This window comes from Podarcis cretensis, assembly GCF_951804945.1.
Source record: "Podarcis cretensis genome assembly, chromosome: 1".
Classification (NCBI taxonomy): domain Eukaryota; kingdom Metazoa; phylum Chordata; class Lepidosauria; order Squamata; family Lacertidae; genus Podarcis; species Podarcis cretensis.
The window spans coordinates 8690162-8717470 of NC_137170.1; the positions used below are offsets into that span (position 1 = coordinate 8690162).

General features: G+C 42.9%; 1 protein-coding gene and 1 long non-coding RNA gene across 2 annotated transcripts in view; one reads left to right on the forward strand and one right to left on the reverse strand.

Moving 5' to 3' along the window:
• Positions 1–27309, forward strand: part of LOC307209020 — a 111778-nt gene that overhangs the window by 78400 nt on the left and 6069 nt on the right. The window lies entirely within an intron of this gene.
• On the reverse strand, positions 5254–27257 carry LOC307208000 (potassium channel, subfamily K, member 16-like). Its single transcript, XM_079962290.1, has 6 exons — positions 27110–27257; positions 23196–23396; positions 22512–22632; positions 10676–10839; positions 9638–9800; positions 5254–5519 (listed from the first exon to the last, which is right to left on the reverse strand). The coding sequence occupies exons 2-6, from the start codon at positions 23388–23390 to the stop codon at positions 5359–5361; spliced, it is 804 nt and encodes a 267-aa protein (XP_079818416.1). The 5' UTR covers positions 23391–23396; positions 27110–27257; the 3' UTR covers positions 5254–5358.

A 27309-nucleotide genomic window follows, 5' to 3' on the forward strand; every position in this document is an offset into this window, starting at 1 on the left:
ATTGTTGGCCACTTTGAGACTCCTTCGGGTAGTGATAAAGAGGGATATCAAATCCAAACTCTTCTTCTAAGTAGCAGTACATGCAAAAAGGATCCAGGGGTCTTGGTGGACCACAAGCTGAACATGAGTCAACTGTGTGTTATTATTACCACAAGATTGATCTAAATTAGCATTCTTAAACATCAACAAAATGTATCATGACTTATCCATGTATATCAACAGATAGCAGTCATTGAACCTGACCTTGTGGGGGAAAGACAATGCTCTTTAGAACTGTAGCACTAAGCATATTTACTGTCAGGTACACAATTCTGGAGACCCACAACTGAAAATAACTCCAAATTGGGCTACCTTAGAATATTCCTATGTAGCACTGCAAGAAAGATGGGTGGCACTCGGGTCTAAATTCATTAATATTCAAGATACTATTGAAAAAATAACATTAGTTCAAACAATATGGCATCACATGTTCAAAAAATATAAATTTGACCTTTTCTCCCATGACAAAATGGCTTTGTGGGGAAACACGTCTTTAAAAATCGGGAAATACTTTAATAGGTAAATACTTTAATAGGTAAATGGCGTTTCCATGCGCTGCTCTGGTTCGCCAGAAGCAGCTTTGTCATGCTGACCACATGACCCGGAAGCTGTACACCAGCTCCCTCGGCCAATAAAGCGAGATGAGCACTGCAACCCCAGAGTCGGCCACGACTGGACCTAATGGTCAGGGGTTCCTTTACCCTTTACCTTTACACAACTCTGGAGACCCACAACTGAAAATAACTGTCCAAATTGGGCTACCTTGGAATATTCCTATGTAGCCCTGCAAGAAAGATGGATGGCACTCAGGTCTAAATATGTTAATATTCGAGATACTATTGAAAAAATAACATCAGTTTGAACAAAATGGCATCACATGTTCAAAAAAATATAAATTTGACATTTTCTCCCATGACAAAATGGCTTTGAGGGGAAACACGTCTTTAAAAATTGGGAAATACTGTAATAGGTTAAGATCTGGTGAATTACAATAACAACTCTGTAAAGTATAGAGTTTTGTGTTTTTTTCACCCCATCTCCCCCTTTACTTTGCCTTCTACACGGCTGCTGTTTCTTCCCCCAAAAAATGCCTCTACAATATGACATTGCAAGGAAGCTCTGAGGTCAAAACCATATGTGAATATGTTGCTAGAAAAACTAGGGGAAAATGTGCTTCTTGTTTTATAGGTGTCTAAAATAAAAGATTGAAGACAGAAGTGCCTGGCGTGCTCTGGTCCATGGGGTCGCGAAGAGTCAGAGATGACTAAATGACTAAACAACTAAACAACAACAAAATAAAAGATTATAGGTAAAGGTAAAGGTACCCCTGCCCGTACGGGCCAGTCTTGACAGACTCTGGGGTTGTGCGCCCATCTCACTTAAGAGGCCAGGGGCCAGCGCTGTCTGGAGACACTTCCGGGTCACGTGGCCAGCGTGACATCGCTGCTCTGGCGAGCCAGAGCCGCACACGGAAACGCCGTTTACCTTCCCGCTGGTAAGCGGTCCCTATTTATCTACTTGCACCCGGAGGTGCTTTCGAACTGCTAGGTTGGCAGGCGCTGGGACCGAGCAGCGGGAGCGCACCCCGCCGCAGGGATTCGAACCGCCGACCTTTCGATCGGCAAGTCCTAGGCGCTGAGGCTTTAACCCACAGCGCCACCTTTTTTTATACTGCCTAAAAAAAAAACACTGCTTCAATGACTTCCCGGGAAAGTTGTTTGGAGTGTTAGGATACTGCATGTCAAAACACACTTTCTCTTTCCAGGTTTGTTTTAGTTTTTTTTAAGAAATACAGTTCATTGGAAAACATGGAGGAAGTAAACCAAGAGGTTTTGTCATGTTGGAGCTAATGTGTTTTCCCACATCCATAACCAGCCCAGGGGTCATTTGGAGGAGGGAATTGAAAGGAGGGGAGAGGTCTTTGCTTGGCTACTCACTCACCCTGACAGGGTCCTTTGATTCCAAATCCTCTTAATTGATCCACTTCAACTTCCAATATCTGATGGGAGAGTCTCAGTGCTTCTCTTTCACTGGGTAGCTATTTGGTAGAAGCAGCCTGACCACACCTTCATGGGCTCTATGAGGTCATGGGTATATTACCCACTTTTGTGGACTGGCTTACCTGGTCCTCTGTGAGGTCACGCCCTCTGTACCTGCTGGGCTGCTGAAAGCCTCCAGGTCTGAGAGGCTGGTAGGAAGATCAGACCACAGTATTTTAGAAATGTACAGGGAGCAAGATTGATCTATTTTCAAGCAATGGGAATGCTCATCAGATTTGCAGATGGCACCAAACTGGGAGGGGTAGCTAATGCCACAGAAGAAAGAATCAGAATTTAGGGTTGCCAATTGTCCTCTTTTTCCAGGACACGTCCTCTTTTTCATGGGCAGAGTCATCATAGCGATCCATAGCTAAAAGCAGAAGTCAGCAAATGTGTCCTCTTTTTTTGCAACCCTACATCGAGCCCCAGCTAACAAAATAAATTTCACCGGGGACAAGTGTCAGGTTCTGCACATAGGAAGGAAGAACCAGATGCACAAATATAGGGGGGGGGGCAATTTGGCTTACTAGCAGTACATGTGAAAAGGATCTAGAGGTTTTGGTGGACCACAGGCTGATCATGAGTCAATAGTGTGATGCAGCAGCAAAGCTTATGCTATTGTTAACCCCTTGGAATGAATAAATGCTAGGATTTTGATCAATTGGGATATGGATTAGATTAGAACATAAACTGCAGAGCTGTTCCAGACAGGGAATTCCTGTGCTGGCTTATGCAAATTATCCTGGCTGATCTCTGGCTATCAAGAGTACAATAGGGGCCATTAACAACCAAGGGAACTTCCCTCTTCCCCCTAGGTGTGAACAAAGACTGGGGATTTGGGAGGTTGCCAGGGTACCTGCTCTGGGGGAGGGCAAGGGGTTTCTGGGATAAAGAAGTGGGGGGGGGGAGAGATTAATCTTGGAGAGAGAGGCTGTATGCCTGCACTGCTGCCTCTTGAACTAACCATGCCGTAAGAGCTGGACTCCTTCCATGCAGACTGAAGGTGTAAATAGCTGAATAAACCCTATTTTTTAAAGTACAACAGTTTCCACCATTTCTTCTATTCTCCAAAATGACTCTAGGCTACATCAACAAAAATAGTGTCCCGATCACATGAAGTAATAAATATAAAAGGTAAAGAACCCAAGGATGGTTAAGTCCAGTCAAATTTAACTATGGGGTGTGGCGCACATCTCTGCTTTCAGTCCGAGGGAGTCGGCATTTGTCATCAGATACCCCTGGTAGTGAGGCTGCATCCATGTGATATACCGGTAAGTAAAAAAAACCTGCTCCTTTTCCCTTATGGCGTACCCAAGAGCCCATAAAGAGTCCTTTTGTAGGCTCTCTATGGGTAGGAGAAAATAACAGAGACCAACCAGAGAATACTGAGAAGCAAAGCAGCCCGTAAGCCTGATATTTATTAACTGTTGCAACAGGGTGCTCCCCCACATGCAGGAGAGAGGAGGGCCCCGAGCCATGCGTGCAAGCCTTTATATAGACATTTTAAATTGCCCGCCCTGGAGTCCAAGACCACCCCCAGAAACATCATACCTACATCACAGACTTGAAGCCATTGGTTTGAGTCATAGCTGTCAACTTTCAGATTTGAAAATAAGGGATCAGCAGCCTCACCTGTCCCAGGCACTCCTGTCTTCCACTGCCTCCCGCAGTTTGGTGAAACTCATGCTGGTAGCTTCGAGAACACTGTCCAACCACCTTGTCCTCATAGTTCAATGTTACTAGTGAGCAAAGTTACTCAGTCAGGATTTGAATCTTGGTCCTAACTTTGGGGTTTAAGTTTCTATTTAGCTGTCCATTAATACTGACAAACCGTATCTCCCATTCATCTCTCCGATCCCCTTATAAATCTAAAGTACTGACCTCACCACATCCTGCGGTAAAAAAATTCCCCAAGTTAATTACACATTGTGTGAAGGTAAGTGTGTGAAGCTACAGCATTCCTAAAGGTAAAGGTAAAGGTACCCCTGCCCGTACGGGCCAGTCTTGACAGACTCTGGGGTTGTGCGCCCATCTCACTTAAGAGGCCAGGGGCCAGCGCTGTCCGGAGACACTTCCGGGTCACGTGGCCAGCGTGACATCGCTGCTCTGGCGAGCCAGAGCCGCACACGGAAACGCCATTTACCTTCCCGCTGGTAAGCGGTCCCTATTTATCTACTTGCACCCGGAGGTGCTTTCGAACTGCTAGGTTGGCAGGCGCTGGGACCGAGCAGCGGGAGCGCACCCCGCCGCAGGGATTCGAACCGCCGACCTTTCGATCGGCAAGCCCTAGGCGCTGAGGCTTTAACCCACAGCGCCACCTGCATCCTACTATCAGCTTTCCTACTATCAGCTTAAGTGACACATTCACTCTCTCTCACACTCACACGCACACACAGAGACAGAGAGAGTAGAGTCCCTCTGAGCCAAAAGCCCCAAAGCAGAAAGCCCAGCCAGCAGCCAAACGAAGCCTCAAGCAGTGGTTCCTACAGCGCAGCAACCCGGCAAGGGGATACAGCAGCAAGGAAAACCACACCGTCACCTCTCCACTGGGAAGCGCTGAAGCAAAGGCGAGTCCCCAGGCAACGCAGCCGATTTGATCGGCACAAGGCATGCAAGCTCCACCCCCCCAGTCGTTCTTAGACTGCTTAGTGGTGAGCAACGCAGCCAAGCAACACAGTTGGAGCCTCCCTCCTCCCTGGCCAGCAGGGAGGGAGGGAGAGGAGCTGCTTCCTTTGAAATCCGGGAAATTTACGCGATATCAACAATCCGGGGTAGCAGCGGGAAACGGCGCTGGAATAAGGGAGTTTCCCTCCAAATAAAGGAAGGTTGACAGCTATGGTTTGAGTCCTCCCCTCCAGAGCAGGCGAAAGCAAGCATGCTCCCTCTTCCATGTGACAGCCCTTGAGATATTTGAAGATGGCTCTCATATCTCCCCCAGTCCCCTCGTTTCCAGAATAAAAATACCCAGCTCCTTCAACCACTCCTCATAAGGTTTGGTTTCCAGACCCTTGATCATCTTGGTTGCTCTCCTCTGCACACAGTCCAAGTAAGACCGACCCTCCCGCTCTTGGTTGCAGAATACCAGGCTATTTCACAGTTTATTAGGAACTAGTGAGTTTTTAAGGAATCAGTTAAATGTCACACTGCCATACAATTATAAAAAGTTCAGCAGAAGTTCTTGAGTTTAGCTGATTTTTATGTCTGTCTCCACCAGAATGCAATGATAAATTCTCCTCCAGTGGAAATCTAGCAGACTGACTCCTTTGGGGCGGTGTAATCTTCACCGTTTACTCTTTTTTGGTGAGCTTGCTTTTGGATCCACAGGTGCCAGGAATGAAGAGACCCGTTGAAACAACACAGCTATCCAGGCCAGACCAACGACGATCCAAGCGGCTCCGACGACCCGGTAGCCCGGAAAATACGTCCTGTCCTGCTTAATCCCTGGAGACACAGAGAAAAGCAACAATAATGTGTGAGGAGGTGATTTAAAGGACTCACCAATTCAGTTTATCTAAAGTTCGTTAGCTACACATTCACACCATACATTTAAAACACATTTCTACCACTGAATTGTGGGAAGATGAACGGAGGAAACTGCCAGTGTGCTTATTATTGCCGATTCGTGATGGTTTGGGCACATGATGCAAAAGCTTTGGGGTAGTTGCCCTACCACATGCCCAATCTGTGCACATCCTATAACCTCCTGCTTAATAATAATAATATTTGTGCCCCACCCATCTGACTGGGTTTCCCCAGCCACTCTGGGAGGCTTCCAGCATATATCAAAACATTATAAAACATACAACATTACAAACTTCACTGTACATAAACAAAATAAAAAAAAATTCTTCCAGTAGCACCTTAGAGACCAACTAAGTTTGTTATTGATATACGGTACATCTGAAGAAGTGTGCATGCACACGAAAGCTCATACCAATAACAAACTTAGTTGGTCTCTAAGGTGCTACTGGAAGAAATTTTTTACAGTGGTACCTCGGGTTACATACGCTTCAGGTTACACACTCCGCTAACCCAGAAATAGTGCTTCAGGTTAAGAACTTTGCTTCAGGATAAGAACAGAAATTGGGTTCTGGTGGTGCAGCAGCAGGAGGAGGCCCCATTAGCTAAAATGGTGCTTCAGGTTAAGAACAGTTTCAGGTTAAGAACGCACCTCCAGAACGAATTAAGTACTTAACCCGAGGTACCACTGTATTTTGTGTCCCTATACAGGGCTGCCTTCAGATGTCTTCTAAAGGTTGTGTAGTTCTTTATCTCCTTGACATATTCCTGGTTCCTTGTAACCTCACTTCTTGCAGTGAGGGACCCACCAGAAGGCCCGCAGAGATGGACCTCAGTGTCCGGGCTGAACAATGGGGGTGGAGTTGCAGTTCCAACCAAGAGAAAGGTGCAAAATCACTGTCCAGGAAAACATACTGGACATTTTCTTTTCTTTTATGTTTAATGCATCTAGCCAACCTTTTGCAATGCAGGAATCTCAGCTAAAGCATCCATGACAGATAGCCATCCAACCTCTGCTTAAAATACCCCAGGGAAAGAGAGTCCACCACCTCTCATGGGAGTCTGTTCCACTGTCGAACAGATCTGACTGTCACAATTTCCCCCAAATGTTTAGTCCGAATCTTCTTTCTTGCAACTTGAAGCCATTGGTTTGAGTCCTACTTGTCAGGGATCTAGCAGGGGTCTGACTTGGACAATGAGAGAACACAATCACAGGCAGGACAGGAGTGAATTAACTTGACCCCCTTCCTTCTCAGTCTTACAAAGTTGGCAGAGTAACAGAGAATCAGACCCAAGGGAGAGACATCTTGAGGTTACTAGGCAACCATGAAGGGAAGAGAGTTCAGGGGAATCTTCAGTGGAGAACAAAAAGAGGGAGTTCCTATGGTCTCCTCACAGTAGGAGGGAGGAGAGGGTGAGAAGGCTATGTAAAGGTCATAGGAGCAGGGCCAGACGTTGTCAAACCTTGTGTTGTCGGAGGAACGGAAACTCAGACTGAGCACCTGATTACCAGAGATTGATTGGTGTGTGCCGCGCTTTGTTTCTTTGATCTGTAAATAAACGTACATGAATTTTCCAGAGGCTTGTTACTGCATACTGGAGCCATCTGACTGCCTGAGATCATTATACTACTCTAAAGATCAAGAGAAAACAAGCATGCTCCCTCTTCCATGTGACAGCCCTTGATATATTTGAAGTTGGCTACCTTGTCTCCTCTCAGCCTCCTCTTTTCCAGGCTAAACATATCCAGCTCCTTCAACCATTCCTCATAAGGGTTGGTTTCCAGACCCTTGATCATCTTGGCTGCCCTTCTCTGCACATGTTCCAACTTGTCAACAGCCTTCTTAAACTGTGGTGCCCAGAACTGGACGCAGTATTCTAGGTGTGTTCTGACCAAGGCAGAATAGAGTGGTACTATTACTTCCCTTGATCTGGACACTATACTTCTACAGATGCAGCCGAGAATAGAGTTAGCTCCCCCCCCCACACACACGCACTGCTGCATCACACGGTTGACTCATGTTAAGCTTGTGGTCCACCAAGACCCCTAGATCCTTTCCGCATGTACTGCTAGTAAGCCAGGTGTCCCCCATCCTATATTTGTGCAGCTGGTTTTTCTTGACTAAGCGCAGAACCTTACATTTGTCCCTATTGAAATGTATTTTATTAGCTTGTGCCCAGTTCTCCAATCTGTTAAGGTCATTTTGAATTGTGATTCTGTCTTCTGTGAGATTAGCTACCCCTCTGAGTTCAGTGTCATCTGTACATTTGAGAAGCATCCTCTCAGTTCATTCAGCCAAGCATTTATAAAGACGTTGAACAACAACAGGCCCAGGACAGAACCCAGTGGCACACCACTTGTCACTTTTTCCCAGGATGTTGAGGAACCATTGATGAGTACTCTTTGGGATGGCTTCTGTAAATCCAGAACTGTTCCTGGAAAATATGGATACTTGGAGGGTCTGTACTTGAGAAACTTAAAATATGGTTTGGGTTCCAGATTATAATCATTGCAAGTCATCATTTTTTATGAAACCTGAACTGAGCTTTCATATTCTTCAGTGCAGCAGATTGGTTGCCACCAGTACCTCCCCCCCTTTTTTTAATTAAAGACTTTATTGATTTACAAAATTGTGTGCAATGTCTCTCTCTCGTATTTTTTCCATGTAACATTTTTACAAATCAGTTTCATTTGCTGAGACATTAGGAAGAAAAGGGGAGGAAGATGAGTGGGGTTGGGGTCGGGTGGCGATGATTCTCTTTTACTTACTATATGTAGGGTTTGGTGTCAGCGTTGCTTGTGCAGGTTCTTTGCTGTTCGCTTGTGTTCCTTTGGTGGTGAGAGAGGTTGGGGTTGGCCTAGGATGTGGTTATTCATTTGAGGTTGGCTGTGGTGGTCTTTGTTTTCATGTGTGAGTGGGGTGTGTGTGTGTTTTGGATCAGGTTAGCCATATTGATTTGTATGCTGTTGATGGGTTTTTGTCATTGTCTTGTTGGGCTGTGTACGTGATAAAGGGGAGCCATACCGGGTTGAAGGTGTCTTCTTCTATTTGTCCCCTTGTCAGTTTCAGCTTATTGGATAATTTTTCTAGTCAGGCTGTTTCCCATACTATTTGGTACCATTGGTCCATGCTTACTCCTGACAGGTCTCTCCAGTGTCTGGCTATGATGCTTCTGGATGCTTAAAGTAGGTAGGTTATGAGTTCTTTGTGGTGTAAGTGGGCATTATTGTCTTGGACGATGTTTAGTAAGGCCAATTCTGGGGTGGTTTCTAATACTTGCTTGGTTATTTTACTTATTTCTCGTATGGTTCTTGTCCAGAATAGTTGGGTTTTGGGGCACTCCCACCACATGTGGAGAGGTATGTACCTGTGGATGTGCACCCTCTCCAGCATTTTGGTGAGGTTCCTGGGCATATTAGCTAGTTTTCTTGGTGTTAGGTACCACCTGTAGGTGAGTTTCAGGGTGAGATCTTTTCTTTTCATTGATATGGATTTAAAGGGGGGTTTAGAACACATTTTGTTCCACTGAGTGGGGTTAATCTCATCGCCTATGTCATCCTCCCGTTTTTTTTTTATTGCGTCTAGGGAGTTCGTGGGATTTTGTAGTAGTATTTTGTATATTCTGGATGCCATTCCTCTACCTGTCCCTTTGTTGTTAGAAGGAGGTTTTGAAGGTTGTCAGAGGCCTAGTTGCTGTTGATTTTACTGCTGGATTGTTTAAGAGGGTATGCAATTGGTGATGTGTTAACCAGGACATTTGGGTGTCTTCTAGTTTGTCTTGTATTTCTTGTGTTGGCAAGGGTTTGTTATTTTTGTAGAAGTCTATTAGGCAATATAAGCGTTTGGTTTGCTAGGTTTTAATCTGGAGGTTTTGTGCTGCGTGGTGGAATAATGGGTGGTGCGGCAGGGGAATTAGTGGGGATGGGATTGGGGACAGTTTGCCTATTACTGCCACCAGTACCTTGAGGCCACAAATGACCTCGCTTTATCTGTACAATCAGTTAAGCCCACAATATCAAAGTATTCTGAAAGCCTTACCTATTATATAGTCTCCAAAACCAATGGTGCTGAGGGTAACAAACGTAAAATAGATAGCTTCATAATAAGCCCAGCCCTCCATCCATTGAAAGAAGAACGCTGGCAAAATAAGAAACATTAGAATTCCCAGAACCACGAACACGAAAATGTATCTTGCTGATTTCTGAAAGATAAAGCAAGAAAAGAAAAGAAAAGAAGGTAGGTTTGATGCAACAGAGCTCAGTTCTCTCGACCGACAGCCATGCACTGTTATTTTAGGCTGCGTTAACAGATACAGTGGTGCCTCGCAAGACGAAATTAATCCGTTCCGTGAGGCTCTTCGTATAGGGGTTTTTTCGTCTTGCAAAGCAAGCCCATTGACAGCTTAGCGGATTAGCGCTATTAGCGGATTAGCGGCTTTTAGCGGATCAGCTGATAAGCAGCTTATCAACGGATCAGCTGATAAGCGGCTTAGCGGCTTAGGAAAAGGGGGAAAAACCCGCAGGAACTCGCAAGACATTCTCGTCTTGCGAAGCAAGCCCATAGGGAAATTCATTTTGCGAAGCGCCTCCAAAACGGAAAACCCTTTCGTCTAGCGGGTTTTCCGTCTTGCGAGGCGTTCGTCTTGCGGGGCACCACTGTAAATAATAATAATTCCACCCGTTAAACTTCATCTAGAGCACAATTTCCTGCTGATGTCACAATTCATGGTGGTCAAGCTCTATGGTGGTATTTCATTCCTAATTGAAGGCACAGTTCAAGTTTATCTTCCTCAGATGGCATAATGCACATGTCTAATTTATCCTTGTCTTCCACCTCTTATAGAGGCAGCTAATCAGATATGCATATGTATATGCAATAAAATAGAAGAAGAGATCTGTTGGATCAGGCAAGGGCCCATCTAGTTGAGGATCCTGTTCTCATGAAAGCTGACCAGATGCCCACAGGAAACCTGCAAACAGGACCTGAGTGCTGTCTATGTCTATAGCTGTCTATGTCGGCCTCAGTCTTGTGATTGGTAAGATTAGAAATTATCTCCAGATAAAGTAGCTGAATTACCTTCTTTCCTTTCCCATACACTTTCTCTGCACAGCTTTCGAAGAGTCTTGAGATTGAAGAGCCGATATAGTTAAAACAGATGAGGTTGAAGGGGATTCCAAAGAGAGCAAAAAGAACACAAAAGAGCTGACCTTCTCTCGTATGGGGACAGAGGTTTCCATAGCCTGTTGAAAGATTAAGAAAGGGTTGCAGAGGACGTCAGCAACTGTCGATTTGCCAATTGCCTAGAGAAGTTACAGAGTAGGGTCCCTACCAAGGGTTGTTTCCAGTGGAGAGCAGCATGTACATTGAGACTGACTGTTCCTTCCTTTCCTCTCTCCTGTACAACCCCCAAATCTGCTCCAGAGGATCCCCATACCCTCTGGAGCAGACATTGAGGATGCTCAGAGGGGTACAGAGAGGAGAAGAGGGGTAAGTTTCATTGTGGAAGCAGAGGTCTGTGCACAACCGAAATGGCAGCCTTGAATACAGCCCAATGTATTTATTTTATGTACTGCACTTATTGACTTCCTTTGTGCCAATGCACTTGGGGCAATTAACAGTTTCAAACAAAGAAACTTCCTCCAGGCATAATTATGTGGGAGCTTCAAGTGTCTCCCTCCTGTTCCTTGGACCGGACAGGCCCACTGTGGAAGAACTGACCTGAGATGCAATGGAAGAGGCCAAGTGTGGAGGTATGACTTCGGAGACCTTGTGAAACATTGGGTGAAATAGAGACTCATCATGGCAACCCTTTAAAAAACCCCAAAAGATTGATAATATATTTGTCATGAAAAAGTGGCAGTCACAGCATTTTCCTGATAATCAAAACAAATGTAGGTTGATCTGCAGTGAGGAGGGAGCTGAGTTTCTCCATTCATGACCGTCATGGCTAAAATAAGTTGCAATTCCCAAGCCCCTAAAGACTTTAAGAATGCTCAAGGAATTTGATTTCTCTCAATTCTAGTGTGACCTAGCCTTGCCTGTGAATTGAAACATGCTTAACCTTCAGATTTTTCAGTTCTTCAAAATTTGTGATACAGTTATTGGATTAAAAAATGAATTACAAAAAACTTATTTATTTTGGGATAAATTTAGAAATGTATTTGATGATATGTCTTTGGTGATGAAATAGGGCATGCAAGGAGCGTCTTAGACAGAGGAACCACCATTGTGCCCAGATAACAGCCCTCAGGGTAAGCTTTCTGCTCAGAAAAACCTCCATTTTAGTTTCCTTTGCGATTGGCCTCAATTAAGACTTGGCTGATCTATCTGCCAATTACTTCTTATTAATTAATTCTTATCCAGAATGCAAATTGGCTTCTGGTGTAAGAAGAGGCATTATTTAAGAGGCTGAAAAACAAAGCAAAAAGCTTATCTTAAATTATCAGATGATTGGGATGATCTGGTTAGTTTAAAATCTTCATCTTATATTACTTTTAACTCTCCACCCCTTCAGTGAGATTGAACCCATTAGCATGGGAATAATAATATAATTGCAATTTATTATTTATGTGTCGCCCATCTGACTGGGTTGCCCCTAGCCACTCTGGGTAGCTTCCCCTGTTCTGCAAAAACAATACTTCGGTCTTGTTGGAATTCAACCTCAAACTGTTGGAATGGAATGCACTGTTTACCTAAAGGGACAGACACAAGTTTTCAAAGCAGAGGCTGCTAAGGGAGTGATGAACAGAACTCAATATGGCAAAGACACGGCTGAACGCACCATTGATTGTTAGTATCATCCCACAATTATTGGATGAGCAATTGCAAGAGCTCAGAGATGAGATGCACAGAATGGTGAATGAAAATGGATCAGAGAAAGACCAGACTAATGAATTCACAGGACCTTTGGGGGAAAATATTGATCAACATATGGCAGAGATAGAGAGAGAAAGGATCTTGTGCACAGGTGGAAATGAACTCAGAGGAAAAAACCACCAAGCTTCTGGCAATTCATAGTCACAGAATCGTAAAATTGCAGAGTTGGAAGGAACCCCAAGAGTAATCTAGTTCAACCCTCTGCAATGCAGAAATCTCAACTAGAGCATCCATATCACATGGCCATCCAACCTCTACTTAAAAACCTCCAGTTAAGCAGAACCCACTGCCTATAGTGAACAGTGGTTCCTCCAATTCTCGATCAGAGCCTTCAGAGGGTCGCAGAGAGGCCTTAGCACTTTTGAAATCCTCTTAACCATCTGAGTCAGTTTAAGAATCAGAATCATAACCTTCATCAGTGAGTGTGGGGCTTTGCTGCTGTTTATCCTCAGACTCTTCACTGTCATCAGGATAACATTGGAAAATTCCCACATTCTCCCCCTACTTGCCATTGTACTCAACACTTCTAGTGAGCCGAACTGTATTAGAGTGAGTCATCATTACTCTGTAAGAACCTTTCTGATATCCTAGAAAAATACCATGCAAACCACGTTTGCCTAACTTGGAGCTCTGTGGTGTGTGAACCCACATGTCAGAACCAAAAATTCTCATGTGCTTGATGTATGGTTTCTTGCCAAACATCTTTTCATAGGGGGTACAACCAATCAGTGATGACAATCTGCGATTATAAGTATAAACAAAACAGCTGAGCACTTCTGCCCAATAACTCTGTAAGAGTGGCGTCATGCAGCAAGGTTATCAAGCCTTGAAGCAATGTTTGATTTACCCTTTCACAAAGTCCATTCATCCAAGGAGACCGTGGACTTGAAAGGTCAAAAGCTTCAAACTTTTGAGAAGTGAATTCTCCCCCTCAATCTGTAAATAAACATTTCACCTGTTTATCATGCACATTTTTCAACCAAGCACAGAATTCCTTGAACCTAGGAAACGCTTCTGATTTCTGCTTGAGATTGAACACATGAATATATCTGGAATATGAATCAATAAGAACCATGAAGTACCTGGCTCCACCCAAAGAGGGTGTTAGTGGACCAACGAGATCAGCATGCACTACTTGGTATGGTTCTGTAGCTTGTCTACCTTACCTTTTGCAGTCATTTTGACCTTGTTTGCTGCGCATGCCTTACACTTCATGTGGTACCTGCAGGGGTTAATAGTCATACCTTCAACTAAGGCAGGCATTTTGGAAACTGCCTCGAAGTTTAAATGACCAAGTTTCCTGTGATAATCATGAATACATCCTGCATGCAAAACCTTGTTAGTATTTGCAATACAACAAGTTTCATCCTGCACAACATCAACAGAATCATCATAATGTAATACAAACAAATGATCAACATAATCAGCATGCAATACAAAGACATCTTTCTTGGTGATGGTGCACTTCCTCTTCTTGAAGAAAACATCTATGTCCTGTTCAGTCAGCTGTGAGGCGCTCAATAGGTTGTGTGCAGCATCTGGAACAAAAAGAACGTTGCGTATTGATGCATCCAAACTGTGAAGCACAACCGTTTCGTAGCCTTGGCTGGAGATTGTGTGGTCATCCGCTTGGTGAATGGCACCTTCCTGCAGAGTAATGGACACGAACAGGTGTTTGTCTTTGCAGACGTGCCGGGTGGCTCCCGAGTCTATGATGAAGAAAGATCTAGATGTCTTCTGGACCTTTGAAGTATAGCGTGAGACCATGGCCTTGTGTTGCATTGTCCTGGACTTCTGACCTTTGCCTTTTCCATGCATTGAACTTAAGCTGTGTTGCTCTGTTGCCTTGGCATTGGGATGTTTACATTCCCCCTTCATGTGGCCTAGATGCCCACATAGTAGCATTTCACTGCCTTCAAAGCTTTGGTGCCATCTAGTGGTTGCACTGCATTCTGGGATGAAGTCTGTGAGGAATCCCCCTTAGTGATGCAGCTAGCACTACACCGATCCGCTTCATTCAACACCACAGCAGTAACATGCACTACCGTGAGCTGAGCTGTAGGCAAAACAGCAAGCTGGCTGGCAATCGCTTCCCAACTTGAACCCAAAAAATGTAGAATCATGAAGGAATACACAGCCTCTGGAAAGGTGATTCCACGCTGTTGCAACTCATGCCTTAGATTCTGCATTTCCATGAGGTGAGCACGTACATCTGCTCCATCAGCAAGTGCCATATCATGCAACTTGGCATAAAAGAACAAAGAAGCTCCCACCTCTGTTCTTAAATGTGACTGTTGGAGACGTTTCTGAGCACAATTCAAAGTGTTGGTGCTGACCTTTAAAGCCCTAAATGGCCTCGGTCCAGTATATCTGAAGGAGCGTCTCCACCCCCATCGTTCTGCCCGGACACGGAGGTCCAGCTCCGAGGGCCTTCTGGCGGTTCCCTCACTGTGAGAGGCGAAGTTACAGGGAACCAGGCAGAGGGCCTTCTCGGTAGTGGCGCCCGCCCTGTGGAACGCCCTCCCATCAGATGTCAAAGCGATAAACAACTACCTGACATTCAGAAGACATCTGAAGTCAGCCCTGTTCAGGGAAGTTTTTAATATGTGACATTTTGGTGTATTTTTCATCTTTGTTGGAAGCCGCCCAGAGTGGCTGGGGAAACCCAGCCAGATGGGCGGGGTACAAATAAATTATTATTATTATTATTATTATTATTATTATTATTATTATTACTCTTTGGCTGAGGCCTTGTCACGCAAAAGACAAAACTCTTCAGGGGACACAATAAGCATTAGAGTTCCCCTTGCTTTGGAATCCTTAGCCTCCCATTCTTGGGTAACTGGAGCTGGGAGCGCGCATCTGTTATGACATTAAACAGACCCTCTTTTCTTAGCAGGGCTTCTGCATACTGCACCCATTCCTGATAATTCCCTTTTGAGAGCTTTGGTATCCCCATCACAAATTGAAGAGCCCCCTGTACTTTTGGATTGGCCATTGTGTCTTTAAAGCAAGCTCAGTCTGTTTCCCAGCAGCTGCATTTCAAACAGCACCCTTCTGCCGCAGCCGGTTAGTGCTTCGGCTTGAAGTTCAAAGTCCACCCTTATTGCCAATTAATTAGGGACTGGCAGGCTTCCCTGCATAATTTTTATTGTTTTTTAAATCATAACAAACAAACAAAAAATACAGCAATTTACACCTTGTTGTCACAGATTTCTTTCTATAAGACTTCCTTCAGCTTCCCCTCAAATCATCCATACCCTAATTTAACAAATTCACACAAATCCTGGCTTATATTGACATTATTTTCTCTTTCCTTCTTTTTCTCTTTAGACAATATTCCAACCTTTTCACAGAGCTTTTTTAAACCCAACTAGCAGGTGGCGCTGTGGGTTAAAGCCTCAGCGCCTAGGGCTTGTCGATCGAAAGGTCGGCGGTTCGAATCCCTGCGGCGGGGTGCGCTCCCGCTGCTCGGTCCCAGCGCCTGCCAACCTAGCAGTTCGAAAGCACCCCCGGGTGCAAGTAGATAAATAGGGACCGCTTACCAGCGGGAAGGTAAACGGCGTTTCCGTGTGCGGCTCTGGCTCTGGCTCTGGCTCTGGCCAGAGCAGCGATGTCACGCTGGCCACGTGACCCGGGAAGTGTCTGCGGACAGCGCTGGCCCCTGGCCTCTTAAGTGAGATGGGCGCACAACCCCAGAGTCTGTCAAGACTGGCCCGTACGGGCAGGGGTACCTTTACCTTTACCTTTAGCGTTATCTGACCTTCACTTATATTTTCCAGATATTCCACGAATTTCCCCCAATCCTCAATGAACCTTTGGTCTTTTAAATATCTAATTTTCCCCGTCAATCTATCCATCTCCGCGTATTCTAATAGTTTTGCTCTCCATTCCTCAAGCGTCGGTATGTTCTGTTGTTTCCAGTTTTGAGCCAATAGGACCCTTGCGGCCGTTGTTGCATATTGAAAGAATTTACTGTCATTGTTCTTTATATCACTTCCTGCTAGGCCTAACAGAAAAGCCTCCGGCTTTTTCCCAAAGTTGTATCTTAATATACTCTTCATTTCATTATATACACTTTCCCAAAAACCTTTGATCTTTCTGCAGTCCCACCACATGTGGAAGAAGGATCCCTCTTTTTCCCTGCATTTCCAGCATTTTTTGCAAGTTTTATATATTTTTGCTAATTTTGCAGGTGTTATGTACCAACAGTAAAACATCTTCATAAGGTTCTCTTTTAACGTTATGCAAGCTGTAAATTTAAGATTTTTTTTCCAGAGTTTCTCCCATTCTTCATAGTATATATTATGGCCGATGTCCCTTGCCCAATGAATCATCACCGACTTCACTTCCTCATCTATCAAGTTATACTCTAATAGCATATTATACGTTTTAGAAAGAATTTTATAATCATTGTTTATTATTTCAGTCTGGAATTTAGATTCTTTATCCGCGTATCCTCTCTCTTTAATGTCTTGTCTAAACATTTCGTTTATTTGGAAATAGTGTAACCAATCATAAACTTTTTCTTTAACCTGGTCATATGGTTTCAGTTTCCATGTCCCCCCTACTTTTGTTAACAGTTGTTCATAAGTTATCCAATCACCTCTCATGTTTACTTTTTTCACGCTCATAACTTCCAATGGGGATAGCCAGTGTGGTACTTTAGGTTCTAGTAAAAATCTATTCCTCTCCCAAACTTCCATTAGAGGGCCTTTAAAGATATGTGTTGCAAAACCCTTGTGTTTCCTCTTCCCCTGCCATAAGTACGCATGCCATCCTGCTCTGTTGTCGAACCCCTCCAGATCTAATAGTTCCTTATTTTCCAATTTTATCCACGTTTTCACCCAGCAAAGGCACGATGCCTCGTAATATAATTTCAGATCTGGCAGAGCAAATCCCCCTCTTTCTTTAGCTTCTGTTAACAATTTAAACTTAATCCTTGGTTTTTTGCCCTGCCAGACATATTTTGAGATTCCTCTTTGCCACTCTTTAAATATCTTAGTGCCCTTGATTATCGGTAAGTTCTGGAACAGAAATAACATTCTTGGGAGAACGTTCATCTTAATTAAAGCTATCCTACCCCAGAATGACAATCTCAGCTTCCCCCACCTCTCCAAGTCCTTTTTTATCTCTTTCCATACCTGCTCATAGTTATTCTTAAATAGGTCTATATTTTTTGGGGTTATCCATATTCCTAGATATTTCACCTTTTTGGCCACTTCTATTTCTGTTTGTTGTTGTAATTCCTCGATTGCCTTCGAATCTAAATTCTTCACCATTATTTTAGTCTTTCTTTTATTTAACTTGAAGCCAGCCACCTTACCAAATTGTTCCAGTTCTTCTAGTATCTCTTTTATTGAGTTCAGCGGATCTTCTGTTGTTATTACTAAATCGTCTGCGAACGCCTTAACTTTATATTCATTTTGACCAATTCTAATCCCTTTTATTTTCTTATTTTGTCTTATTGAGTTCAGAAGTACTTCCAGTACTATTATAAATAGCAACGGGGAGAGTGGGCAACCCTGTCTTGTACCCTTCGCTACCGTTATTTCTTCTGACACCACGTTGTTTATAATCAATTTGGCCTTTTGCTCCGTATAGATTGCCTTTATTCCATTGAAGAAGTTCATACCGACCTCCATATATTCTAACTGTTTTAGTAGAAAGTCCCAAACTATATTATCGAATGCTTTCTCTGCATCCACGAACATCATTATGGCTTGCTTATCATACCTGGCAGACAAGTATTCTATGGAATTTATTATACTTCTAATATTATCTTTCATTTGCCTGCCCGGCAGAAAGCCCGCCTGATCTCCATGGATATATTCTGACCATATGTTTTTAACTCTACTTGCCAGTATTCCTGCGAAGATTTTATAATCGACATTTAGCAGCGAGATCGGCCTGTAGTTCTTAACTTGCGACAGATCTGAATCTTGTTTTGGGATTAAAGTAATGAAAGCATCCTTCCATGTATCTGGTATTTCTTTTTCTTTCAAAATATTATTCATTACTTCTCTCAGTGGTGCCAATACAATATTTTCCATTTCTTTATAGTAGCTTGCCATGAAGCCATCTGGGCCCGGGGCTTTTCCTCTTTTTAATTCTTTAATTGCTGATTTTATTTCTTCTGTCTCTATTGGGGTATTTAATTGCTCTTTTTTCTCTATTGGAATCTTCTGAACCTGCTTATCTTTCAAAAATCTTTCTATTTTTCTCTGGTTATATCTCTCTCTATTTTTATATAATCCTCTATAATAATCCAGAAAAACTTTCCTTATTTCCTTGGGGTTAGTTATTTCTTCTCCGTTCGCAACAATTTTATTTATTGTGCTTTGTTCCTTTCTTTTCTTGGTTTGCCATGCCAGAAGCTTCCCTGACTTGTTCGCAAACTCAAACATTCTTTGTCTTAGTTTTTTTATGTTCCATTCTACTTCCCTATTTATTATTGTTGCATACTGGGCTTGCAGTACTTTAATATTTTCTTTTATTCTCTTATTATTAGGTTTTTTAACTAATTTCCCCTCCAAGTCCGTTATCTGTTTCAGAATGTCCTTTTTCCCTTTATCTCTTCCTTTATTTTTAATGGCATTCTGCTGAATAAAAAAGCCCCGCATCACTGCCTTGCCCGCATCCCATACCACCTTAGTTTTGGTGCCTTTATTCATATTATCCTTAAAGAATTCTTTCATCCTTTTCTGCGCTTTTTCGACTATATCTTGGTCATCTAAGAGATAATCCTTCAGTCTCCATCTAAAAGTACCTTCTTCCAGACCTTTCAGTTCCATCTTTATTGGGTTGTGGTCAGATATTATTTTAGCCTGAATCTCTACCCGTATAATTATTGGTGTTAGTTCGTTCGAGACCCAGATCTGATCTATTCGGGACAGTGATTGGTTAGGCTCAGAGTGGTACGTAAATTGCTTTTCCAGCGGATGTCTAAGTCTCCAGGCATCTATTAGGTTACAGTTTTTAACCAATGAGAAAAAGGTTCTGGGCAACTTCCCTTCCTTACCCCCCCCCCCATCTCTGAGTCTGAGGGACTGGCAGGCTTCCCGGGTAATGAGCACCTACCTCCCATCAATCTTCTTGACACGCAGAGAAAATAATCTGCATTCCGTTCTTCTGGGCCCAAAACCAAAAATGTCGGAATCTCCGTTCGACCGAGCTCCTCCAAGCTCCTCCGGAATCACCTCCGACAGTAATTAACGACCAGAGCCCCTTATAAGGCTCCAAGCACATTCCCATTATGCAGAGTATCCAGCACAGGGAAGGACGAGAAGTATGAGCTACATGCTAAGAGTTTTATTACTAAGCTATGGAGACAGAAAAGAAATACATCGTCTCTCTGTGAGAGCAGAGAGCAACTGAACAAACAAAGGAACAGGAAACCAGTAATGTCACATCTGTCTCCCGTCTCCCGTGAGACTTCCAACAGTATGGAATCTCTGGAATGCAGGGTGACAAATTGAAACTGCAGAGTTTCGAGAAATTAAAGGATAAAGTGAGAGATTGGCTTCATTATTTTCAAATAAGGGAGGCCTATAATTTAGATAAAAAAATTGGCTTCCAGGTGGAAAAATCAAAATTAGAAACAGAACTGCTAGAACCCAAAGCTAAGATACTATCAAGAATGTACAACTTGCTGTTGAAATGGAATACTGAGGATGAAACGGTAAAATCTGCTATGATAAAATGGGCACAAGATATCGGACATGACATTATGTTTGCTGACTGGGAACAGTTGTGGACCACAGGTATGAAATTTACGGCATGTAATGCCTTAAGAGAGAATATTATGAAAATGATATACAGGTGGTACATGACTCCAGTCAAGCTTACAAAAATCTATCGTTTGCCCGATAATAAATGTTGGAAATGTAAAGAGACTGAAGGTACATTCTTTCACCTTTGGTGGACGTGCCCAAGGATTAAGGCTTTCTGGGAGATGATCTATAATGAAATGAAAAAGGTATTTAAATATACTTTCTTGAAGAAACCAGAGGCCTTTCTCCTGGGTATGGTCGGCCAATTGGTGCCAAAGAAGGATAGAACTTTCTTTATGTACACTACAGCAGCAGCAAGAATACTCATTGCAAAGCATTGGAAGACACAAGATCTACCCACCTTGGAAGAATGGCAGATGCAAGTAATGGACTACATGGAATTGGCAGAAATGACCGGCAGAATCCGAGACCAGGGAGAAGAGTTGGTGGAAGAAGATTGGAAGAAATTTAAAATCTATCTACAGAAACACTGTAAAATTATTGAATGTTAATGACGTTGGAATGAAACGAAGTGGTTCTAGTAATAAGGCAAAATAAGAATATGCAAGAATGGATTGATATTAGATGAAAATTTGAAGTTATAATATGTGAGGATAAACAATTAAGCATAAATTAAGAGGGTATGAATTTGCTGAACAATTTTTTAAATGGAATACAAAAAAGGGAGGTGTGAGGAAGTCATGAAAATAAGTAAATGAGTGGTAAGATATTAGAAAGAGGGATTTTTATTTTTTATTTATTTATTCTTTTTACGTTAAATTTTGGTTTTTGTATTTTCTTTGTGTGTTTTTTGTTTGCTGTTTTGTAACCTTTTTCTTGTTAAAAACTTAATAAATATATTTTTTTTTTAAGGAATCTCTGGAATGCAAAACAGAGTCTTGTGACTCCAAGCAACTGCACAGTGGCAATACACAGAAACTAACACCCACAACCTCATGATGGAGTGTGTTCTATTGTCAAACAACCCTTATTATCAGAAAGCTCTTACTGTCAGAAGTTTTTCCTGATGTTTAGTCGGAAACTCCTTTCTTGTCTTTTGAAGCCATTGCCTCGAGTCCTCCCCTCCAGAGCAAGAGAAAACATGCATGCTCCCTCTTCCATGTGACAGCCCTTGAAATATTTGAAGATGGTTCTCATATCTTCTGTCAGGCTCTTCAACCATTCTTCATAAGGCTTGGTTTCCAGACCCTTGATCTTCTTGGCTGCCCTTCTCTGCACATGTTCCAGCTTGCCAAAATCCTTCTCAAATTGTGGTGCCCAAAACAGAACACAGTATTTCAGTGGTGGTCTGACCAAGACAGAATAGAGTGGTACTATTGCTTCCCTTGATCTGGATACAGCCACCAAAAACCCGGATCCTTTTCACATGTACTACTAGTAAGCCAGATGTCCCCCATCTTATATATGTGCAGCTGGTTCTTCCTGCCTGAGTGCAGAAGCTTACATTTGCCCCTATTGAAATGCATCTTGTTGGTTGTGGCCTAGTTCTTCAATTTGTTGTTTGGAATCCCAATTTGTGCTTCACACCAAAAAGCTTAGCCAGAGCTTTCCAAACTGTGTGTCGCAACATGTTAGCGTGTTGGCTGCAGTGTGTAGGTCATGCCAACGCTGGAAAGGGCTTAGTTTAACCACCAGCTTGCTGGTAAAACTGAATTACCATGTCACAAATTGATGCATGTATAAAAAGTGTGTCACCAACATGAAAAGTTTTGAAAGCTCTGGATTAAACAGTGCTAATAAGGTAGGTTCTCCCACTCATTCAGTGCATGGTTTTCTGCATTGAAGGCATTCATCTAGACATAAAGGGTGTGTGGTTTCTTGACTGTATTTTGTAGCTTACTGGAAAGAAGTTGCAATCCTATGCAAATTTTTTGGGGAACAAGTCCCACTGAATGCATAGGGTTATGCTGAGAGGGACGGATTTGCATTGGGAGACCTGGCATTGGGTCAGTTGCACAAGGTGGGATTTGAACTCGTTTCCTAGCCCAACTACTTTCCACAGGATGGTTTTAATAATGGGTTGGCCCCAGAAGGGTGGGGAATAAATAACTAATCAGGGAATGGTCTTGTTGGGCATATAATAAATGAACTATTTATTTGGCCAGAAATGGAAAGACAAAAATGAGATGTGAAGGATGATGAAGGAGCAAAAGCAAAGCCTGCAGCTTTACACAATTTAACTGAGAGCAGTTGAATGCCCTGCATACTATATTCGCGAATAAGCCAGAACCAAATGACAGTACCTATTGTGGTTAACATAGTTGCCACGAAGAAGAAAGAAGTACTGAAATCCCAGCTGGCCGTTCCTTCATCACCATGTCTTCCTATAGGTTCTACTCCCATCTTAACATATTTTACCAGTTTCTGCAATTGAAGGCAAGACTCTGAATATTCCAACAATAAGAATAGCCCCTCCTCTGATTATCACCAGATACTGCTAACCAAATCGCTATGCATTCAGAAGGGAAGTTCTTGTGGATCAGACCAGCACGTTCTTCCCCCAGGGGCCAACCCAATGCTCATGGGAAACCCACAAACAGGACCTGAGCACAACAGCCCTCCCCTCACTTGTCACCCCCAGTAACTGGTAGGCATAGAGTAACAAAATGGAGAGTAACAAAATGGTGTAACAAAATGGTGCTCAGAGTAACAAAATGGTGCTCAGACAAGGAGCTTTAAATCATGGCCAGGCCTGGAGAGAGTGGAGGAAAGCTCAGTGTGCTGCCTCCAACAGTGTTGGCAGAACACTGCCATAAATGGTTAGTAGGAAGGGTGAGTCCTTATGGCTCTATGCTGGCCACTGATTCTGTCCCCACCTCAATTCCCACCTCCTAAACTGTATTCCCCCCATATATACTTTCTGATCTCTTAACCTCTGGTGTCATGCCTTAGTCATCTCTTTCATTCTTCCTGAAGTAATGCCTTACCTGTATGAATAACTCCACCTCTTCTGGGCTGAGAGCGGTGTAGTTAAAAAAAAAATCCTCTTTCAGGTGAAACATTGCATCTTCCATTTTTAGGTAGTGATCCTTCTCCAGAAGCTCAAAGATGAGGGCACCCATCAGCAAGTAAGTCAAGATGCCAGCCACCAGCAGGAGGCCCTGTACCCTGCTCACACGCATGTTGTTCTGTGTGGGAATGAGAGCCAAGGAAGAAGCAGACACAAGAGGGACTATAGTTTAGTAAAGCAAGTCCTTATTTGTCTTGACCCAGACTCAACAGTACAGCCCCATAGCTGGGCACTCTCCATAGCTGGACCCAAGCTAATGAAATGAATTTCAACAGGGAAGGTTCTGCACTTAAGCAGGAAGAACCAGATGCCCAAATACAAAATGGGGGACACATGGCTAAGTAGCAGTACATGGGAAAAGGATCCAGGGGTCTTGGTGGACCACAAGCTGAACCTGAGTCAACCATGTGTTATTATTACCACAAGATTTATCTAAATTAGCATTGTTAAACATCAACAAAATGTATCATGACTTATCAATGGATATCAACAGGCAGCAGTCATTGAACCTGACCCTGTGGGGGAAAGTCAAAGCTCTTAAACTGAACATAATACCTAGTTTATATCTTAAAAGAAATTCCAGTTCACATACCAAGCAAATACTTTCAAAATATCAAATCTTTGTTTAGAAAATGCATTTGCGGAAGTGGCAGGATTTAAGCTAAATAGGAATAAAACGAAATTATTAGTTAAAAACATGAAGGAAGAACAAAGAACCGAATTAGAACAAAACATTGAGATTGAAGTCCATAAAAAGGTTAAATATTTAGGGATTTGGTTAACATCAAGAAATATAAACCTATTTAAAAATAATTATGAAAAAAATTGGCTTGAGGTAAAAAGAAATTTAGAAATATGGAGCAGAATGAATGTCTCAATGTTAGGAAAAATATTGGCGATTAAAATGAATGTGCTGCCAAAAATGCTATTTCTTTTTCAATCAATACCAGTCATCCTGAAAGATGAATGCTTTAAAAAATGGCAGAAAGAGATTTCAAGAATTATCGGGGGGGGGGGGGCAAAAAGCCAAGGATAAAACATAAAATACTTACAGATGTAAAAGATAGAGGCGGGTTTGCCCTCCCAGACCTTAAATTGTATTATGAATCTGCTTGTTTGGTATGGATCAGGGACTGGATGAGATTGGATAAGCAAGAGGCATTAGAACTAGAAGGACATGATAACAGATTTGGCTGGCACGCATACTTATGGTTCGGGAAAGGAAAGGTTCATAGAAGTTTTTACAACCATATAATCAGGAAATCACTAATGAGAGTATGGGAGAGATACAAAGACTTATTGGAACAAAAGACCCCGTGGTGGCTTTCACCACATGAAGCATTACTGCTCAAACCACTTGGAAAGAAAGGAAATGGCTCACATATGCTGATTTATTAAGGGAACATGATGGAAAATGGAAATTAAGAGATTATGATGAGATCAAAGACCACTTTCAGAGTTGGTTGCATTATCGACAACTATATGAAACACATAAAGAAGACAGCAAGAAAGGATTTAGTTATACTAGATCTAGGTTTCAAACGGAAGTGATTGAAGGGAAAGTGAAACTACTGAAGGCCGCATACAGCATATTATTAGAATGGGAGACGAAAGATGAAGAAGTAAAATCAGTTATGATTAAATGGGCACAAGATGTAGGGCATAACATTATGATGGAAGATTGGGTTAAATTATGGAAAACTGACTTAAAATTTACAGACTGTTCCCTATTGAAGGAGAATTACATGAAGATGATGTACAGACGGTACACAACACCAGTGCAGTTAGGGAAAATGTACAAAACTAGTTCAAATATATGTTGGAAGTGTAAGGAAAAGGAGGGGACATTTTATCATATGTGGTGGGATTGTAAGGTAATTAAAAATTTTGGGAAATGATTTACAATGAATTGAAGAAAATGTTCCATTTAACATTTGTTAAAAAACCTGAGGCATTTTTGTTGAGGATTGTAGAGCAAGACCTGCCAAAAAAGTTGAAAAACATCTTCATGTATGCGACAACTGCCGCGAGAGTTCTGGTAGCACAAGGATGGAAGACTGAAGAAACCCCAACTAAAGAATTATGGCAACAAAAATTGACGGACTATGCAGAACTGGCAAAATTGACATATAAGCTACGGGACAAGGATAACTGTGACTTTAAGGATGAATGGGAACCCTTTACAAAGTATCTGAAGACGCAACGAAGCAAACTGGACTCCTTGGCAGGTTTTGAATAAACATTCACAAACCTTTTATTGATAATAATCAGCTAAATAGTTTGAGGAGCTATACAACTTTGTAACATGCCGAAAACAGCATTCTTAGAGAAACCAAAGACTGGAACTGAGGGAAGTCGGGGTGGGGTGGGGGGGGTGTGTGTGTCAGGGAACTGTAGGCAATGAGGGAGGAAAGAAAGGGAGGATATAGAGAATGATCCCCTCTGATTAGCAGTTTCTCGTCCTCAGAGGAGAGAGAAGAGGAGAGGAGAGTGAGTCTGAGCGGGAGGGGCTACTTCCGAGAAAGAGTTCTCCTCGTTACATGGAAAGATGGAAGGGGCTAGGCAGATGGCTGTGCTGGGGGGAGTGAGGGAGAAAAGTCGGAGCAAGGCGTCATGGCTCTTCAGTTCCAAGAATATCTATTCAAACAATGCAAAAGTTGATCAAGGAAGTAGGATTTGGGATCCCAGATTTAAAACTGTATCATCAAGCATATTTAATGTCAGGTACACAATTCTGGGGGACGCAGGTGGTGCTGTGGGTTAAACCACAGAGCCTAGGACTCCCCGTGATGGGGTGAGCTCCCATTGCTCGGTCCCTGCTCCCGCCAACCTAGTAGTTCGAAAGCACATCAAAGTGCAAGTAGATAAATAGGTATCGCTCCGGCGGGAAGGTAAACGGCGTTTCCATGCGCTGCTCTGGTTCGCCAGAAGCAGCTTTGTCATGCTGGCCACATGACCCGGAAGCTGTACGCCAGCTCCCTCGGCCAATAAAGCGAGATGAGCACCGCAACCCCAGAGTCGGCCACGACTGGACCTAATGGTCAGGGGTTCCTTTACCCTTTACCTTTACACAACTCTGGAGACACACAACTGAAAATAACTGTCCAAATTGGGCTACCTTGGAATATTCCTATGTAGCCCTGCAAGAAAGATGGATGGCACTCGGGTCTAAATATGTTAATATTCAAGATACTATTGAAAAAATAACATCAGTTTGAACAAAATGGCATCACATGTTCAAAAAAATATAAATTTGACAAAATGGCTTTGTGGGGAAACACGTCTTTAAAAATTGGGAAATACTTTAATAGGTTAAGATCTGGTGAATTACAATAACAACTCTGTAAAGTATAGAGTTTTGGGTTTTTTTCATCCCATCCCCCCTTTACTTTGCCTTCTACATGGCTGCTGTTCCCCCCCCCCCCAAAAAAAAAGTCTCTTGAATATGACATTGCAAGGAAGCTCTGAGGACAAAATCATATGTGAATATGTTGCTAGAAGAACTAGGAAAAACCTTTTCATGTTGAATAGGTTTCTAAAAGGACTCCCATATATTGACTGTGGAAAAAACAACTGCTTGGGAAAGTCGTTCAAGGTGTTAGGACACTGCATGTCAAAACACACTTTTTCTTTCCGGGTTTGGTTTGGTTTGGTTTGGTTTGGTTTGGTTTCTTAAGAAATACAGTTCATTGGGAAACATGGAAGGAGAAAACCAGGAGGCTTTGTCATGGTGGAGCTAGTGTGTTTTCCCACATCCATAACCAGCCCCGGGGTCATTTGGAGGAGGGAATTAAAAGGAGGGGAGAGGTCTTTGCTTGGCTCCTCACTCACCCTGTCAGAGTCCTTAGAGTGTAATTCTTAAATTATCCACTTCATTAACTCCCAGTATCTGATGGGAGAGTCTCAGTGGTTCCCTTTCACTGGGTAGCTATTTGGGAGGAGCAGCTTAACCCCCCCCCCCATGGGCTCTATGAGGTCATGGGTGCATTACCTTCTTTTGCTTAGCTGGTCCTCTGTGAGGTCACCCCCTC

Excerpts from the sequence above, each read along its gene's own strand:
- LOC307208000 (XM_079962290.1), bottom strand. The coding sequence starts at position 23,390 with ATGCGTGTGAGCAGGGTACAGGGCCTCCTGCTGGTGGCTGGCATCTTG. Across the intron at positions 22,633-23,195 it reads AGGTGGAGTTATTCATACAG|AAACTGGTAAAATATGTTAA; the intron begins GTAAGGCATTAC and ends CTTCAATTGCAG. Across the intron at positions 5,520-9,637 it reads TTTTGGAGACTATATAATAG|GGATTAAGCAGGACAGGACG; the intron begins GTAAGGCTTTCA and ends CTGTGTCTCCAG.